The sequence below is a fragment of the Colias eurytheme genome, chromosome 11 (genome assembly GCF_061535395.1).
Source record: "Colias eurytheme isolate Ceu_HAF_F1 chromosome 11, ilColEury1 Martin Lab GWU primary, whole genome shotgun sequence".
In the NCBI taxonomy this organism is placed as follows: domain Eukaryota; kingdom Metazoa; phylum Arthropoda; class Insecta; order Lepidoptera; family Pieridae; genus Colias; species Colias eurytheme.
In genome coordinates, this window is record NC_142990.1 from 3,200,999 (window position 1) to 3,221,502 (window position 20,504).

A 20,504-nucleotide genomic window follows, 5' to 3' on the forward strand; every position below is an offset into this window, starting at 1 on the left:
CCGGCAGTGGGAGAGAAATGAACTGTCAAACAACAGTCGATTAGTGTTATTCAATAAAGCGTTCGCGCTGCCGCGGTTACAGTTCGGCAACATTTTAATATAGTCTGTGTTTGTAAACACGAAGACGCTCGCGTCTTTTGGCGGGAAAGTTTTATTTTATTTTTTTTTTAAAGCTAATTATTTTTTTCAAAAATGAGTTTGGAAAAACGGAATAGAAAAGTTGCAGAAACTTTTGAGAAATTTAAAATAGGCCAGTGGGGAAACACACTTTTAAGAACGGTTTGTAGATATTTATTTATTACTAGCGGTCCGCCCCGGCTTCGCCCGTGGTACATATTTACGTTTTCTCTACATAAAAACCATCCTCGTACTTCAAGGAATATAATAAAAAAAGAATTATCGAAATCGGTTCAGCCGTTCTCGAGTTATGCGCTTACCAACACATTTTGCGATTCATTTTTATATATAAGATTTGAATAGTGCTTATATTGTTATAATTAAAGAAAAATAATTGTTGTTTTGCGGATTAAAAGCGAAAGTGTGAATGTGTTGCCAATATTTACCGATAGCGCGACTTCTATGAATGACTCAACTTTCACTCATGTTTATTTCCTCAAGATTGTTGTAAACTGGATATTCACTTTCTACTACATTTTTAGTTTCGAAACCATAATCAATTAAAATTATAACATCATATGATATGTTATTCTATAAAATAATATATATTGTATTATTTATTAAACACATCACATAAGTAAAGCGTAATAGCGAAATTATCCGGAGGAATATAAAATTTCAAGTGTTACAGGTAATTTCAATTCATAAAACTTTGAATTCTAGGTACCTACCGACATGTAATAAATAACTTTGGTACCAACACGGATTGTTATCAAAATTATATATAATTCAATTATGTATTAAACAGCCGATATAAACGATAATCTCTCATTTACCTACTTAATTGATATGCTTATATTTTTTTGATGACTGTGCATTTTTATTTTTGTTTTTGATTTATTTATAAATATGATTATTTAATGAATAAATTAATAACAAATAAGTCATTATTTTCATATTGTTACGATTAACGATTATCATACACATAATAGATAAAACAGCTGTTAAATTAGCTAGACTCTAGAGCCTAGTGTGCGTGTTTGAGACCTAAATCTGCCCATCCAATTGCGATATGTAACATAAATTTATTTATTTAATTGAACTATTAACGGTATGAAACTCTAACGTTATAAATACCTAAGGCCTTTTGTGTGATGAGTGCTGCAAGTTCAAACTAACACACATTTTTGTAATAGAAAAATATACCTACTTATTTTCCGATTTTAAAAAGAGGAGAGATTTATTGTTCCATTATTTTTATATTTTTTACTTAAGTAGATTTATGAATGCCCATAAAATTGTCTCATTAATAAATAATTAATGGGTCTTTACTCTGTAATAAAGCTATTTAGTATGAAACGAGATCACGGTTTTTGAATTGTATGTTTTAACTAGCTTCCGCCCACGACTTTGTACGTGCATCCATTCCCGTTTTTCCCCGTTCCCGCAAGAATTTCCGGAAATCCTTTCTTAGCGGATGCCTACGTCCTAACATCTACCTGCATGCCAAATTTCAGCCCGATAATATGTCCAGTGGTTTGGGCTGTGCGTTGATAGATCACTATATCAGTCACCTTTGAGTTTTATATATATAGATAGGTAAATAGCTCATGTAAATACAGATTTTTACATGAAAATAATATACTTAACTACTTAGGTACCTAACTATTTATTCCTTTTAAATTTTAATGATTAAACTTTTTAATTACCTTACCAGTTTTTGGGTTTGCTTTATCTATTTTGGCATAATATATTATTTATTTTACAATTCATAGCTATTTTATTGATTGCTCTACTATCGGAAATGAAATTAGCAACGTTGATGTTTAAACAGTTGTAAATATGATGCATTTATTTTTAACATAGATATGTAAATTTTTAATTCATAACATAGTTAAAATAGCTTAGTAAACACATTTTCGTCTTACAAATTTAATTGATAATATTTTACACGTGCGGCAGTGTAAAATTTATTTCTAGTAACGCAAATGATAAATATAAAATATGTTAGTATTTTACGTTGTGTAACACCTTTGCCTACTGGAATATATATCTACTCACGCGTAACATGCATATAACTCATAAATAATAGGTACAATATCTATGGAATTCATATATTTTCCGATATGAGCACTTATGCAATTATTTCAATAATTCCTCAAGAGATAAGAGAATTTTTAAAGTCATAGAGCGAATTTTTAAGCGCTAGTCGAGTAGGTACCTACGAGGTTCCGTAGTCGGTATTTATTGTTCACTAGCTTTCTGCTCGTTGTTTCGCCCGCGTTTTATAAAGTTTAACTGACTATAATATACGTACTAAAACCTACCTCTTGAATTACTCTACAAATGGTATTAAAATCCGTTGCGTAGTTTCAAAACGACTTTGTTTTATACTTTGTTGACTCTGAGTTTTATTAGAAACTATTTACTAATCTGAGGTTTCAGAAGTATCAATCATAGGATTATGTAGCTTTTTATTCATACAAACAGCTGTTATTCTGCAGACCATCATACAACGATGAGGCAGTAGTAAAAGCGAAAGCTTTTCAAAGCTTTTTGTTAGAGTTATACTTACTTAAATATACTTATAACAATCTTTAAATAATTGTTTTCTTAAATTTAATATTATTATATTGATTGTGTCGAATCGCATTAGTTTTACATGAATATTAGTTATATGAGTAATATTTCCTAGATTGTTCTTAAGACTACCTAACTACAAGTCCTTTAGACTTTTTCGGGATTAACGAAAATCATATCATAGGTACTTATGATACCTACCTGGTACCTACATGGCGAACGATGTGCGATTGAAAAAAAAAAACAGGGAAAATATTCCTTTTCAAAACATAAATCACTCGGTCAGTTTACTTATTTAATTAGCCTGTACATTTAATCATAACATAAACATTATATAAAAAAAGCTTCATATTATGACCGATTAAGCGGAAAAAGGAAGGTAGAGTTGTAACGCGGACATCATCTTATAATCTAACGTTCATTTATAATTATTATTATATGTAACTAGTCATCTACGTTATAGTTTTTATTGCTATCCTGGTAACTTAATAAATAAATAATTACCCAGTCATACTGCGGCATTTACCATATTTAAGTAAAGACCAATCAAGGGCAAATAGGTTTTTAAAGTCTACTGTAATTATGTAAGTTTCTGTTCATGCAACATGACCTATTAGTTGGAATCGTATTTCTGTTTTATTACTACAATTACGTTCATACATGTAAACATTGCAATGACTGATGCATAAAACATCAAGTTTATTAGTCCCTTGCATTTTATATTTAATATATATATAAAAAAGAATCGCAAAATGTGTTGGTAAGCGCATAACTCGAGAACGGCTGAACCGATTTCGATAATTCTTTTTTTATTATATTCCTTGAAGTACGAGGATGGTTCTTATGTAGAGAAAACGTAAACATGTACCACGGGCGAAGCCGGGGCGGACCGCTAGTATTTAATAAAATAAAATATACGTGATTAAGATTGCAATAATAAGTATCTACTGAGATTAAAATTTATCGTGTGCATTTTTTAAGATAGTAATAATAATTAATAAGTATCTATCGAGATAGGAAGGTATCTTGTCGAATTTTGTAGAGATAATAATTAGCGGTCATTGTAACAAATATGCAATCATTTTATAAACCAGGAAAATAGTAAGTATAAGAAATAATGAGAGTAGGTACACGATAAAAAAGTATTTTCCAATACATTGACCCCAGCAGAATGTTATCTGACTCGGAATTGACCTAGTAACCGATTCAGATTTTAGGTTCATTTCAATATTCAGTGTTGGGAGTATTATTATAAAGTTATGAATTTAATGTCTAGATATAAAAATGTTGTGTGGTTTTATGAAACCACGGTAAAAGTGAAACTGTTCGAACGGTTCCGAACACTGCTTTGTGTAGCGCATGTCGCGTGACGGTCGCTACACGCGACATGCGCTACACAGACCAAACGGTTTGAGACGATGTAATAAAAGTTTCACTTTAATAAATTCCATTTTTCCATAGGGAACAGGAAGTAAAGTGTTAACTGTCCAACCTATTTTTTAACTGACCTTTCGCAAGGTCAGGTTTGATTAGTTTAAAGTTACTTCACGATCAATCGAATGCAATATAGCTTGAAATTGGATTTTCTAGCACGTTCACGGAAACAATTCAAACGAATTGTTTTCTGAAATTGTACTAATGGAAAAATTATGCTACCGAAAATAAAGTTTCTTTCGCCTATTAGGTACATAGATAAACAATTAAACATTCAATGAAGGAAAAACAAGTTAATTGGTTTCAACTATAGCATACCTACCTAATTTATATTATCATGTATATTATTCTTTTTAAAATGTATTGAATTTAAATTGGTAAATATACATACTTACAATACACTAATGTATGATTAGGTATGTTTAACTAAAATGTAGAGCCTCAATTAAATGTTAATTAACTATGGCCTTCATAAACGCCTGAAAACATAAGAAAACACTTCACCATATTTTCCATACGGCTTTATGAGGTCAAATATATTAGCATAATCTATCCTTAATTTAAATCAACGCACATTCCCTAAAAACTTTTTGAAATACCAAATTTCGGTATATAGGCAAATTTCTGGAAGGTCATGTGTTTGCACCTTGTTGTTTTTATTGCATTCTAAATAAGATTTTTATAGGCTTGATGATAATAAATATTCGTTGCAGTGCGCGCAAGTAGCAACCAACGTTGTGGAGCAGAAACACCAAGTTTCCAGGGCCAAGCGAAGCAGGGCCTTCGGAAGTAAGGCCTTCAGGGGCAGCACTGTTTGGTTCACTGGTCTCAGTGGAGCGGGCAAGACCAGCATTGCCTTCGCATTGGAAGCGTATCTCGTATCCAAAGGTAATCCTTTTGTTTTGACAAAATTGAAGGTCGCACTTATCTAAATGACATCAGTCTGTAGAGATATGTATTATTAGTTTTTGGGTAATTGCATTTCATATAAAATAATGTTTAATACTTATAAATGTTTCTGTAAGACATTTCGTAATATAAGAGATGTTAGCTATCACAGAATTATATGCTTAAAACCGAAGTTTATGGTCCGGGAGCCAGCAGCAGATTTTATGACCAAGTTCCTCTCAATCGGTAATTAGTAAAATGCATCAAAGTATAGTATTATGAAGCCTCGTGAACGTCAGCTGGAGCTCGGTTGGGGGGATGAGCGGCTGTAGCCTCCCACGCACGTAGGAAAAAAAATATATTCAGTCATTTCCTCTCAGCTAAAAATTTGTCAAATTGTAGCTAACCCAATATCTCAACGAAAAAAAATAATCAGCTGGTTACAGCATGGTGTATTATGGTGGTGGTGTCTACCAGCTGACGTATAAAAAAATCAGCTAGCAATAAGTTGAGGAAAACCTAGTCAGCTGATGCATATAAATTGGCAATAGATGCTTCTGTCTAACACCTATGTAATAACTTTCAAAGTATCAGCTGACGGTTTTTCCACCAAGATACAGCCAGCTGACTTATATATTTATCCACAGTTACATATAAGCTATCATCAGGTAAATTTTTGTTTGAGAGGAAATCACCGAAAATAATTGTTCTTTTTTCATGTTCGAGACACCAGCTGACGTATAATACACCACGTTGTAACCAGCTGATTATTTTTTTTCGTTGAGATATTGGGTTAGCTACAATTTGACAAATTTTTAGCTGAGAGGAAATGAATGAATGTATTTTTTTTTCCTACGTGCGTAGGAGGCTACAACCGCTCACCCCCCCAACCGAGCGCCAGCTGACGTTCACGAGGCTTTATAATACTATACTCTGATGCGTCTGACGAATTTTCTCTTGAGAGGAAATAATTAACCAAATTTGCACCTGGCTCCCTAACCAACATTATATATTATATATCCTCATTATATATCAATACTTACTGTGAGTAGTAAGTGCAGGACTTGTTATGCTATTATTGAATAATAAAAAAAAATTAAATGTTTCCATATTTCCAATCGATTTCACGTTAACTTAATATTCAATTCTCAAACGTATTTTTATATGAAATCATTTAGGCACCGTTAAATTCTCCTGGTTTTCAATAAAAGAAAGTCGAATATGTAACTATGTATATTGTTCAATTATTTAATAACTTCTTTTGTAATAAACTGCAAACAAGCTGCAAACACACAATTTTTGGAACTTGTTTGAAAAAAGGCGTGTTTACCGTCTACAGTTTGCAAATAAAAAAGTGCAACGCTTTAATGATAAATTTAGATCAAGGAAAAAAAGCTGGTCTTTTATAAAATCAACAAAATTAGGTATTCTATAAAATTGCAGCAAGTTGTTTTATAATACATCACATAAAATTAGATGTTAGGAAAGTTCAATATATCATAGAGCTTATTGCATAATCTAATTATTGAGAAAATTGTAGGGTAAAATATTATTACATAAAATCATTAAGTTTTTGCCTCGAGGTTAGTGTATGATGAGGCCAATTTCTCGAAATAGGTATACGTAAGACCCTTAAGAACTTTACAAGTAGCTTTTTAAAATAACTTGGATCTAGAATTGACAAAAATAACATGTAAAACTAAGTTATGTCTCGGATTATCAGTGAATTTTATTTCGTTGTTCAATTCAAATATTAAAAAGAAGCCAAGTATCATGGTCGATCCTACATGTGTTGCTCATTAGTCTTGTCTTTAACAAGGAATTGTTTATTTTCTTATTACATTTCTCGAAAAATGTTGTCTGATGAGCATTGGATTTCGTAAAACTGTCTTTTTCTAATTTATGGTGTTCGTTGTACAATATTTGAATAACACTATAAAATTTAAAGATAACTGTAAAACAGGTTTCTCCTTGAATTAAACCTTCAAAATGAAAAAAATAATGACAATTATTTATTTGACTCAACAGTACCTATGAACAATTTCAAGGATATTGTTAGGACACAACGACATTTGCTCTAAAATTATAACGAGGAAATATTTCATTATTCACCTATTTGTAATTGAGAAATCATTACACATAATCTACAATTGATAAATCAACTAACATCTTCGAACTACTGGACATAACTAGCACAAATTCATATTTTATCCTTTGACTATGGTCTATGGGCCTTAGACCATATTTTCTCCCATTTCAACACAGGTTAATCCAAACAGCTAGACGCTAGTAAATAAAAATAGCAATATTCCAGGCATTCCAGCATACGGTCTAGATGGAGACAATATTCGCACAGGCCTTAACAAGAACCTCGGCTTCAGTAAAGAGGATCGGGAAGAAAATATCCGAAGAGTGGCAGAAGTGGCCAAACTTTTTGCGGATAGTGGCGTCGTCTGTTTGTGCAGCTTTGTGTCCCCGTTTGCAGAGGTAATGTGATGAATTTGTAGTTTTGGTTCTGCTTGCTGGGAAGACCTTTTTTAGTAGCTTCACGTTTGAATGTAATCAACATGATTGTATGTAGCCGACTCCTTTAGAATAGATTTGGAACTTATTTCAAACGGATAGATTTAATTCAAACTTTGTCTTATCAAACAGGATGGGTGACAAATTGACAATACATCATCATTTAAGCGTGTTTTTAAATTTATTAATTGCCTATTAACAATTATTGTCGAAACGATTTTTTTTAATGGAGATAATAATTATAGAAAGAACCAACAATCATTAAATTCAGGAAACGACTTTCTTTTTAATTTAAATGTAATGTGTATTGTGTAATTAGTTTTTATAGTAGCAATGCGATACTTGTAATGAAGGTTAGCTTTTTTGTTGTTTTGTCTAAAGTATTAATTACATTTTATAGAAATTTGAAGGTAGAAAACAAACATTTAGATTTTGTTATGTCATTTAACATGCATTTTTATTGCATTAATATAACAAAATTGTTTCGCTAATATTTACACTTGTTTTGATAAACATCTTAATTCTTATAATTATGTTCGACTTGATGCAAGGTTAAAATTAAGCCTTTGGTAGATTTCTCTTAATATTAAATAACGATCGCAATTATAAGTATTAATTTGACCTAATATGTTTGTTCAGTTTTATGATTATAAAGTTTGAAAATCGTTTCCATAGTAAGATCGAAAACTTATGAATGAATTGAAATTCAATTATATTCTGTTTTATCTACCTATATTATGTAGGAAGTGAGGTTATCATTTCGAATTATATTTTATTAAATTAAATCTATAATATCTATATTTGTAGTTTATGTTAGGTAGAAATATAAAAAGAGAAATTTACAAAAAAAAAAAACTTATAATGAAATTTTTTGAGATCATAAATATTACTGATATTTTTTTTGTTATCTTAAACACATTTTATGGCTCAAAATTGAATTGTCATTATAGACTGGGGTAGAAGCCTTTAAAAATAATGAAAAGATAAAAAAAATCGCAGTCGGATGAAACCCATTAGAAAAGGAGGGCAATATGATAAAAATGTAAGGAAAAATAAATTACGGTCAATCCGAGTTCGGGAAGTGGGAGGGGGGAGCTTTTAAGAGAAAAAAAATGGTCTCTCTCGATTTCCGACAAAACTACAAGTCCTACGGAAAAAAGTTCAATGGCAAAGTTGTAGGTAATAAAAGGATCTACAACTTTTGTATTCACAATTTTTTCACATAACCTCAAAACTTAGGTGAAAAATTCAAATAACCAAGTTTTTGGTTTTTTATTTTTATCTACTTCAAAATTTATTGTTTTTCTACGAAATTTGGTGAAAACTTATTTTATTATGTCCCAAATACACTGTAATTTATTTGATTGAAAATATTTATTTTTTCGCCTTATTTTGAATTAATACCAAAAAAACAACCTAATTTTCAATCGAAAAGTCACCCGTCAAAATATCAGTTTATTTAAAAAACTTGGGGTGCCTTTTATTCATTGAAATCTCTACTTTCATATGGTGTAAAAAAAAATAAACACCACCATAGTAAATGTTCTCAGGAAATGCATACAAACAGTGTGATAATGAGCTTTTACTAAATCAGGCACACTTCTCGAACTCTATATCCTCTCTTGTATCGGCTTTTCGGTAATATTTCAAAAGAAAAATAATTATCTGTTCTAAGTTTAATATTTTACAGCATATTCAAAACCAAATTGATGTCAATAAAAACATTTCAGGTAGTTCGAGAAGTGTGCCTGATTTAGTAAAAGCTAATTTTCACACTATTTGTATGCATTTCCTGAGAACATTTACTATGGTGGTGTTTATTTTTTTTACACCATATGAAAGTAGAGATTTCAATGAATAAAAGGCACCCCAAGTTTTTGAAATAAACTGATATTTTGACGGGTGACTTTTCGATTGAAAATTAGGTTGTTTTTTTGGTATTAATTCAAAATAAGGCGAAAAAATAAATATTTTCAATCAAATAAATTACAGTGTATTTGGGACATAATAAAGTAAGTTTTCACCAAATTTCGTAGAAAAACAATTAATTTTGAAGTAGATAAAAATAAAAAACCAAAAACTTGGTTATTTGAATTTTTCACCTAAGTTTTGAGGTTATGTGAAAAAATTGTGAATACAAAAGTTGTAGATCCTTTTATTACCTACAACTTTGCCATTGAACTTTTTTCCATAGGACTTGTAGTTTTGTCGGAAATCGAGAGAGACCATTTTTTTCTCTTAAAAGCTCCCCCCTCCCACTTCCCGAACTCGGATTGACCGTAATTTATTTTTCCTTACATTTTTATCATATTGCCCTCCTTTTCTAATGGGTTTCATCCGACTGCGATTTTTTTTTGTTTCAAAAATTATCTACTCTAGTCTATTATGATAACGCCGGATTAAATAAGATTTTGTTTAATTTGAGGAAAAGTTCTTCAAAATGTAACTATTTAGTAATCTGTGATAATAGCATGAATTGTAATTTCCAGCTAAACTGGCAAATTTTAGTGAAAACAAAGTAAGAAAAAATTCTTCGCAGTAACTATATCTCCTTCAGTTGTAAAATGAAAACAGTATAGAGATGAGCTATAACGAAAAATGTGTTTAGATATTGTTCATTGAAGGGGAAAATTCCTGAGAGACAGCTTACCTATTTAGGCTACTGAATACAATACATCTACTACGTATCTTGTGAATACTAATTGTCATCAGGTTATCACAAAATGATACATCCGCGTATTTTCCTTCTTGCACCTAAAAATAAAGAGCTCTATATAAACCTCATATCTATTTGGCCTTTGACTTTATCGTGTTCGATTGCTATTTAATAAGGTTCGTTAACACTAATTAATACTAAATCTTATTCAGATTTGATTTATCGTTAACTAAGTAGGACATGGAATGGGTTATCTCGAAAGTATGGCAATGATAGTGAAGGAGTTCCGAGTTATTGAACTCATGAGAAATGTACTAAAAAATGTTTACTAAATAAGTAAATTGTGGGTCAGCAGTAAACCAGTTTCTGGGAAACTTGATTTGAGCGTTGCAATTCAAGTTTTTTCACGAGCAAAAAATATTTTGTATACAATGCAATATTTACATACTGTCTAGTAGGTAAATATGCTTTTGGAACATTTGCTAGTTTAGTTTTGATAGTAAATCTCAGAACTGGTAAAAGCTGTTTTGAGCTGTCCCTGATCGCAATCTGATTACATAAAAGTCTGTTAATGTTTGTAAGCTAAAACGTAGTTTGCGGCGCCCAATATTAATACATTGTAATTTATAACCTTCAATTATCTAAATTGGTTTTATCATTAGTCCCTTTTATAACCTAGATTTCTTTGTTCATTATTAATCTTAAATAGTTTGATAATTATCAACTGACTTCGAAAAAGAGAGGAGTAGACTGTTTTTTACCACAAAACTTTCGACTGGGTTAACCTATTTACTTCTTTTATTTAAAAGCTTATGTATTCCGGCTGGTCTCATTTAAATAATCTAGTTCTGACCATTTAAAGGTGGTTTAGTAATTATTTTTTTATTTATAGGATAGAGAGGTAGCTCGTCGTACCCACACGGATTCGGATCTGCCGTTCTTCGAAGTGTTCATTGATACACCGCTAGAAGTATGTGAACAACGTGACACCAAAGGGCTGTATAAGAAGGCTCGGGATGGACAGATAAAGGTTTGTTTTTGTATCGACTTCATAGTAATATACCTATTTTACATAATTTTTTCGCAACTTACAGTTTCACATAAACTTTTTAACTTATTGAAATGTGAATTTGCAAATACATTTTTTTTGTTTATGTTCACCCTTACTATAAAAGGAAGCGTGGTGCAAAATTATTACAAGTTATATATGCATGGACGTATAAAAAAAGACGGACGGAGTATCGCCTAAACATTGAGTGAAGCCTAGTATAAATAGCGGTGACACATCCATGTGTGTGTGCCAGGTTGATTGCCAGATGCAATAAAATTACCCCACACTTAAATATTTTTATTTTTCAATTTGATATACTTTTTATGTGTACTCTAACTATTAGAACCTATATATATATATACCTCTAACTATTATAATCAACCACTGGACGCGAAACCAAAGGAAAATGTATGAAAACTTGTTCAACCAATATTGGGGGGAGGAGAGGTAATGTCTCCTTAATTATTATTAAAATAAATAAAATAAAATAAATAAATCAATCTTTTTTTATACGTCCGTGTATTATAGTTTATAATTTCTAATCACAACAAGTTCTAATCTCAACAGTTTGCGTTCTCATGCTATTCTATCAGACGACAGGCGTGTTACCATGATGTCTTATAGCTGTTTTATTGAAAGTGATGTTTCCACACTGGAAATATGCTGAATATATACTGCTTTGAGACATCTGGGTGTGGACTGTGGGGGCACTTATAGTTACCATTCTTTTTCTATACTTTAATAATTAAATATTTAACATAGGTACTACATATAATATTTAGACGTTTTCAACAATTAATGTTTTTTTTATTTATATTTAACTAGCTTTCCGCCCGCAGTTTCGCTCGCTTTGTCTAAAACATAATAAATTATATACTAAAACCTTCCTCTTGAATCACTCTATCTATTAAAAGCCGCATCAAAATCCGTTGCGTGTTTTAAAGATTTAAGCATACATAGGGACATAGGGACAGAGAAAGCGACTTTGTTTTATACTATGTAGTGATTCGGTTTAAATTACAGGGTTTCACAGGAATCACGCAAGAGTATGAGCGTCCAGAAGCTCCTGAGTTAGTTATAGAGACAGTTGGCCGGTCTGTGGAAGAATCCACCATGGAGGTTATTAAGCTGCTTGAGGCTCAGGTATGTTATAAGTGAGATATAATAGAATTGTAGGTTGTTTTGTTCCGGTCGCGGAAGAATTCTAACAAATACCCGCGGCCCCATCATTAAAGCGGCTCGACGGAACACAGTGGGGTTTTAGTCGGTAAGAATCCGACATAACCCACGGCTCCTTCCCCGGGGGCCGTGGGTATCTTTGGAAGATTTCCCCACTATAAAAAAAAAATAAAAAAAAAAGGTTGTTTTGTTCCCTTATAGCTTCTAAACAAACGAGATGATTGTCTTCATTTATAGTAAGCTAATCCTTGTATTTATTGGTTTGGAATAGTTGATGCTGTTGGGGCATAATCTAAACAAGTTTTAAGGCGCCTGTTTTATTTACTTTATAAATCTCTTTTTAACCCATTGAACCCCGAACGGCCCGATCGGTCGGTATTCCGGGGCCTGAGTTATTACAATGTCGAATAAGTAATAACCATACAGAAATATCAATTAAATTCTTCACAGTTTTCACATCTTTCAATTAAGAGCTTGTCTTTTGGTTCGGCCAGTGGCGTCCCAGATTTTAAAAGTATTTGAAAATATGCTTATTTAAAGTGCACTATACAATTACTATGCAGTATGCACTATTAACTATAATTCTGGCTTATTTCGAGTTAGGTTATATGAGATTTTAGAACAAGTTTATACATGGTTTTTACTATTCCAGGGAGTAATCCCCCACTTCGAAAGCGTATCTGGTGTTGAGGAGCTTTTCATATACGGCAATAGATTGAGCAGTGCTATCGAGGAAGCTGCAAGGTTGCCGCAAATTGAGCTTACTAAGCTCGACATGCAGTGGGTTCAAGTAAGTTTTGTTATTTTCTAGCTTAAAACTAACGTAATTTTGATATTTATTTAACATTCAAATGAATTATAAGTACTTATATATATTTTTTGAAACCGAAAGAGTAGAATAAATGCTCTGATTGGGGATCACGGGTGGCTTAGAGGTACCAGGCGTCGCGCCGGCAAGGCGAAAGACGCGGGTTCGAATCCCGCTGTGATTTTTTTTCTATTCTTTAAAAATGTAAAACGCTACGCTGCTACAGGCTGTAATAGCCTGTAGCCAACAAAGTACCTATTATTTCTTAATTTAGATAATGCTTTTTTTATTGTTTTGAGTACTCGACATTTTAATTAGAAAGTGAAGGCTGCGTCCTTCGTCAATTTAATTTGAACTGAATAATTACGTAGTTGAAATGTAATTGAAAATAAATAAAAAAAATTAGAATGATGAATTAAAGTTTTATTGTGAATAATAATAATAATGGATGTTTGCAGGTATTATCGGAAGGTTGGGCGTATCCATTGAAAGGATTTATGAGGGAAATTGAATATTTACAAGTAAGTAATTTTACGTATTTGTTTTAATATTTTTTAACGGGATAACTACCTACCTTAAAATTTTATGTCTTTTTGACTTAATAAAAAAAAATGTCTCGGTCTGGTAGGACACAGAAGGCTGATCACCTACTTGTCCTTAAAGAAAATCGATCAGTGAAACAGATGTATAATAGATTTGCCCCTTACTCCACTTGGGTACATGGGACTTCACTTTAATTGACTTTGATTATGAAATATTCAATATCAAATATTGTTTTTTAATAATTATTCTAATATTAACAGGCGCTCCACTCAAACTGTCTAACACTATCCGACGGCACTATCGTCAACCAATCCGTGCCCATAGTATTGCCAGTTAAAACGGAAGACAAAGAACGAATGACCGGTTCTAAAGCGATATCCCTGGTGTATGAGGGTAAAAGTGTTGCCGTGCTACGGTCGCCGGAGTTCTACCCGCATAGGAAGCAGGAGAGATGCAGTCGCCAGTTTGGCATTTATAATACTGGCCACCCTTATATTAAGGTCAGTAGCTTTTAGATTTTTTGAGAACAAAAAGGTAGATTTCAACATTTGAAGCGATATTTTATTTTGACTTTAGTATTTTATGGTAGGAGTTGAATTTTTCAGTTTATTTTTTTATGCATATTATTCAAATTGAATAAAATTTAATCATACGAAATGAATATTACCCTGTTGTCTATGAAAAATAAATCATTATTCATAATACTTGGTAACTCTTGGTACTTCTCGATGGTACTGCATTTAAGACCTTATTGTCCTCATAATATGAGTGTATAATATGAAATGTACATGTTGGCATCAATTTACGATAGCAAGTGGAATGCATCTCGCATAGAAGTAATCAAAACTTTGTTCACGGCCGTACGATAAACGTATAACGAGCGGCTGATGCGACGTTGCCGGTCCGGTGACGGTGTATGTCGTGCCTTTTAAGCGGACAATAGATTTATAACTATGTATTCACAAAATTAAACTCACTAGTTTCATTTATTTTATATATTTTACACATATAATAATTACAACCTGTTTCGAAAGATTTGTATTCATGTATTTTTCGGCTTATTTAAAATTAAATAAAACAAGCGGAATTAATAAAGTGATTGCCAATCAATTGTAAACATCTACTTAGAAGTGAATTGAATCACTTTTCTCAAGGCACTTTCTTTGAAATTAAGAAAATTTATATAAAAATTATATATATTTTTATAATATTATTCATTTATACACCAGATGATCGAAGAATCCGGCGATTGGCTAGTAGGCGGTAACTTAGAAGTGTTCTCTCGGGTCCGCTGGAACGACGGGCTCGATGCGTTCCGTTTGACGCCCAACGAACTGCGGCGCAAGTTCAGGGAGCTCAATGCGGACGCTGTTTTCGCTTTTCAGGTACGTAATAAAAGAAAAAAAATGTTGTGTGGTTTTAAGAAACCACGGTAAAAGTGAAACTTTTCCGAACACTGCTTTATACCTACTCGGCAGCCGACCGTCACGCGACATGCGCTACACAGACCAAAAAGTTTGAGACGATGTAATAAAAGTTTCACTTTAAAAATATAATTAAATAATAATATATATGGCTTGAAAATAATTTTTAATCATGTAAGAACGTATGTGAACGTACTTTTACTAGGAACAATAAGAAAATCTGAAAACAATGACGATCGTTCATGATATATGTATTCTACGTGTATAAATTTATTTTTTTGATATGCTTCTCTTGTCATTGTCTCTAAAACATGATTGAGGTCTTTAAAACTAAAAAAAAATACGGGATTATTTTTTATTTATTCATAATTTATTTTAATTTGTAGCTCCGCAATCCCATTCACAATGGGCACGCTCTGCTGATGCAAGACACGCAGCGGCAACTTATCGAAAGGGGATACCAGAAACCGGTACTTCTATTGCATCCACTGGGTAAATATTAAAACCTATAGTTGAGCCAATTTAATAGGCAACATTTGACGTCTATCAATTTTATCTTTGAAGAGAGGTAACCTGCTTAAAAACATCGATTAAAGTGAATTAATCGATACTGACTTGAAACATTTGTCAATCGAACTTGAAACACATTTATTAATATAAGATGATTTTTATTCAGAAGTAATCAATGCATTCGATTCTAGATGTCAGATTTCGATTTTTAGAGTAACGTCTCTGGTATTTAAAAAGAAAAAAGGTTTATTGACACAAAATTGTAGCGACGTCAGTTCTTTAATTCAGAAATTGTTTATTATGTTTAGAATGGTTTATCAGTAAAATGAAATCTTAAAATTACTTGTATCGGTCATTATTATTATAAATATGTAATCGTATTTGAAAAAAGTTAAGCAAATGTGCAGTTCTAACAAAACGAAATATCATGTTATTCAATGTCGTCGTTACTAGGTTACATTGTTGAATTTTGTTGAACTGTCAAATGTTGCCTATTAAAATGGCTCTACTATAATCCCTTATGACTATATTCCCTTATTATTAAGACTATATGATATGCATTTTGGTGTTTGTATGTGTTCATTGCTTCATCCTAAAATACTAACTTAACAAATAAAATATTATTTCTAGGCAATATTTTCAGGTCTTTTTTTGCGAATAAGTTTGCACGCCATATCCTACCACATCCTATCCTATTTTGCCACAGTCCTGTTCTATAGAAATTCTATTTACAGTTTAGGCAATCATCATTTTGTTACTTGTGGTTTTACTTAGTGTAAGTGAAACACAGAACATAATATTGTTAAATTAATCAATAACAATATTTGCCACAATCACACTTCCAAGTACTATATTTCATCCATACTAATATTATAAATGCGAAAGTAACTCTGTCTGTCTGTCTGTTACTCAATCACGCCTTAACTACTGAACCAATTTGCATGAAATTTGGTATAGAGATATTTGGATATCCGAGAAAGGACATAGGCTATTTTTTATCCCGGGAAATAGGATAGGTTTTATCCCGAAAATCCCACGGGAACGGGAACTATGCGGGTTTTTCTTTGACTGCGCGGGCGAAGCTGCGGGCGGAAACCTAGTACCAAATAAATTTAATTTCCCAGGCGGTTGGACGAAAGACGACGACGTGCCTCTAGAGGTCCGTATCAACCAACACAAGGCAGTTCTCAACGAGGGTGTTTTGGACCCGCAGTCCACCATACTGGCTATATTCCCCTCGCCCATGATGTATGCGGGACCTACTGAGGTGAGATTTTGTTTAATATTTTAGTTTTGAACGTTTTATTGAAGTGAAAACTTCTTTAGCGGCGTGGGTATAAAATCTTAAACTCGCGTCAGGACACGTGGCCTGATCGAAAACGCGTAAGACGGATTTTTTTTAGCCCTTATATTCCATGCGTAAGACGGATACCATTCCAAAATATCAAACATGCTGAACGTTAATAATCAAGTTTTCACTTCTGCCGGCACTCCCGGAGTGCAACCCGTCTTTTTTTATTTAGAATTACACTTAGGTATCTACTATGTTATTTATGTATTTTTTCCAATATAGCGTAGTTATTCGATTTCCATTTTCACTATTAGAACATAATATAAATATTTAAATATTGATGTGATTAAAGGCATTTCATGAAACCTGTAATATATCGAATTTGATTTGCTTTAAATACACAATTCCTATATAATTAAAATGCAAAATAATGCTCACTCCAAGTCAATTCGCGACTACCCTCAATTTTATAAATTAAATTCCCGCAATATCAAATGGACGAAAAAATTATTATTTTCAAATTTTTTCACGCTATATTCAAATAATTTTTTTTAAGTGAAACTTCTTAATCGGTGTTGGACAAAAATTTAGTGTAACATTTTTGCGTTACGCCGTACGCGTGACATTTTTGCGTTACGCCGTACGCGTGACATTTTTGCGTTACGCCATACTCGTGACATTTTTAAGGTCATAAAGAAGTTTCACTTCTTACGTGTGTACTCTAGTACACGCATACATTTTTTTTATTTCCAACTACCCTCAATTCACACATTTCCCTCCAGGTACAATGGCACGCGAAATGCCGTATGAACGCAGGGGCCAACCACTACATAGTGGGGCGGGATCCCGCGGGCCTGCCGCATCCCGACGGGTCCGGGGACCTGTTCGACCCGCGACACGGCGCCATGTTGCTGGCTGTTGCACCCGGCCTTAATGATCTGGAGGTGAGTAATATTGTATGAACCATAGAAACTAAATAACAAGACACAGAAGTGTTAATACTATTATAAAGGCGAAAGTTTGTATGGATGTATGGATGTTTGTTACTCTTTCACGTAAAAACTACTGAACCGATTACAATGAAATTTAGCACACATATAGAGGGTAACTTGGATTAACACATAGGATAGGTTTTATCCCGGAAATCCCACGGGAACGGGAACTATGCGGGTTTTCCTTTGAAAACGCGGGCGAAGCCGCGGGCGGAAATCTAGTAATGTCATAATTCGTATGAAAACCGCTGTCGCCAAAATCAACACATTTAAAGCGATAGCTAAACAGTACACACAAGTAAACTATGCCTTTTATTGGACAGCTTGATTTTAGTGAAAACTAACTTAAATATTAAATTAAGCTTTTTAATATGTATCCTAACGCACGAATTTACGGTTTATTTTAGAATAACATCCCTAAGTATATGAGACGTTTTGTTTATTTTTGCTCCAATACGAAAAAATTCGGCTTTTCTACAACAGAGGTTGTCAATTTTCAATAGATATAACTTTGAACATAAACTCATATGTAGTAATAAAGTTGAAATTTGTGTTAAACGTGGTAATAAGAATGGTCGACTGTGTCATTCATTTTTATTTCGATTACTATGGTGACACTCGTAATACTTGTAAATCTTATATATAAAAATGAATCGCAAAATGTGTTGGTAAGCGCATAACTCGAGAACGGCTGAACCGATTTCGATAATTCTTTTTTTATTATATTCCTTGAAGTACGAGGATGGTTCTTATGTAGAGAAAACGTAAATATTATGTACCACGGGCGAAGCCGGGGCGGACCGCTAGTATTCTATAATTTTAAGGAAAAACGGCAATATTTATAAACAAAAATACTTACCGGTGAAATTTTATTCTTTTATTAGTATAATTACAATTTATGGAAGAATTTCCGCACTGGGAAATGCTGTAACACACCATGTTTACTCACGCACGTTTCAGGAATAACTGAAGAACGAACTGCTGGTATAGTGGTGGCATGGTAACCACCTGAGCGGCGACAATGTCACGCGCGCTTACCACTTATATTGCCTTGTTATTTAGATTTCTATGGTTTGAACGCGTGCGAAATTATGATGGTCGGGATCCTGCGGGTCCGAGAAAGAAGTAGGTCAAGATCATAAATAGAAATCATTACATAGTAATAGGTCGAGATTCTGCGGGTCCGGGTATATGTTTGTTTCGCGATAATTATGGTGCTACGCTTTACACTAGATGACTACCCAGAAATTTTCAATGTTCAGAGATTATATTATTTTAGTGGTGCATTCTTCAATGCCACATTACATTTGTACACATTCATGCAAATAGCAAGACGACTCACGAACATAATATGTAACTCTCGACTCGATATTCTCGTAGTGCATCTTGCAATTTGCGCGCGCGTTTTAAGAGCTTTTTTCAATGGTAAATAGTAAAAAAAATCAAGAACATTCGAATTTTAAACCTGTTTATTGTTTATAGATCATTCCATTCCGCGTTGCCGCCTATGACGCTTCAGTTGGCAAGATGGCGTTCTTCGATCCCACCAGGAAGGAAGATTTCGATTTCATATCTGGAACAAGGATGAGAGGTATATCAATAAACAGAATATATTGGTTACATTTATTACTTTCCTATTATATTCTTAGAAAATTGTGGTTATAACATGTTTTTCTTATATATTTCTAGTATGTTATACAGACAATTAAATTATAAAAAAGAAGAGGTAAATTATTAACCCGTATATTAAATTTCTTAGTATTTTCCATAATTATTAAAAAAAATTCAAAAAGGCAATTTTATTTATTTCGAGGGCTTAAATCGTTTTTTTTTATGTTTATTATTAACTTAATCATGTTATTCAGGTCTCGCTCGTGCTGGCAAGGAACCGCCAAAAGGATTCATGGCGCCATCCGCCTGGAAAGTATTATCAGAATATTACCAGTCTTTAAAATCCAAAATGGACACAAACTAATTATAGTAACTTATTTAAGATCACTATTTAATAATCGTTTATTTGGCACAAATGTTTTAATTTATATTTATTATATTATATTATTATAAATCAAATATTATTGTGAATATCTCAATGTGAGTGCAATGTTTAATGTTTTTATTACATTCCTATTTTTGTTTGTGTAGTTTTACACATTCCAGTATTTTTTGTCACAAAATAGCGAAATCGATGTATATTACTGTTAATTTATTCGGTTAAGAACAATAGCTGAAGTATTATATTTTAAATATTTAAAGGGAAGGGTCCTTGTTAATTTTTAAAAGATTTTAAAATGTCTATTTTAAACATAAAGTATAATTATGGTGCTTGAAAATCAGACAGATTTATTTAATTTTAATATACAAATAAAGTGATATACATAGTGTAAATGTTGTTTTATTTTCATCCCTTCACAAATTTTGCCATCATACTCGTAATCAATGACATTATTAACTTTAAATAACATTCAGAAATACAATAATAATGCGCTGTTCTTCATTATCAACCTTATT

General features: G+C 32.4%; 1 protein-coding gene across 1 annotated transcript; it reads left to right on the forward strand.

Moving 5' to 3' along the window:
• Positions 1-20,381, forward strand: Papss (3'-phosphoadenosine 5'-phosphosulfate synthase). Its single transcript, XM_090106777.1, has 14 exons — positions 1-279; positions 4,845-5,019; positions 7,334-7,506; positions 11,091-11,228; positions 12,273-12,392; positions 13,081-13,218; positions 13,695-13,757; positions 14,040-14,279; positions 15,009-15,164; positions 15,590-15,695; positions 16,838-16,980; positions 17,787-17,948; positions 19,479-19,587; positions 19,862-20,381. Exons 1-14 carry the CDS (start codon positions 193-195, stop codon positions 19,969-19,971), a joined length of 1,920 nt encoding a protein of 639 aa, XP_089962903.1. The 5' UTR covers positions 1-192; the 3' UTR covers positions 19,972-20,381.
• Positions 20,382-20,504: the final 123 nt, after the last annotated feature.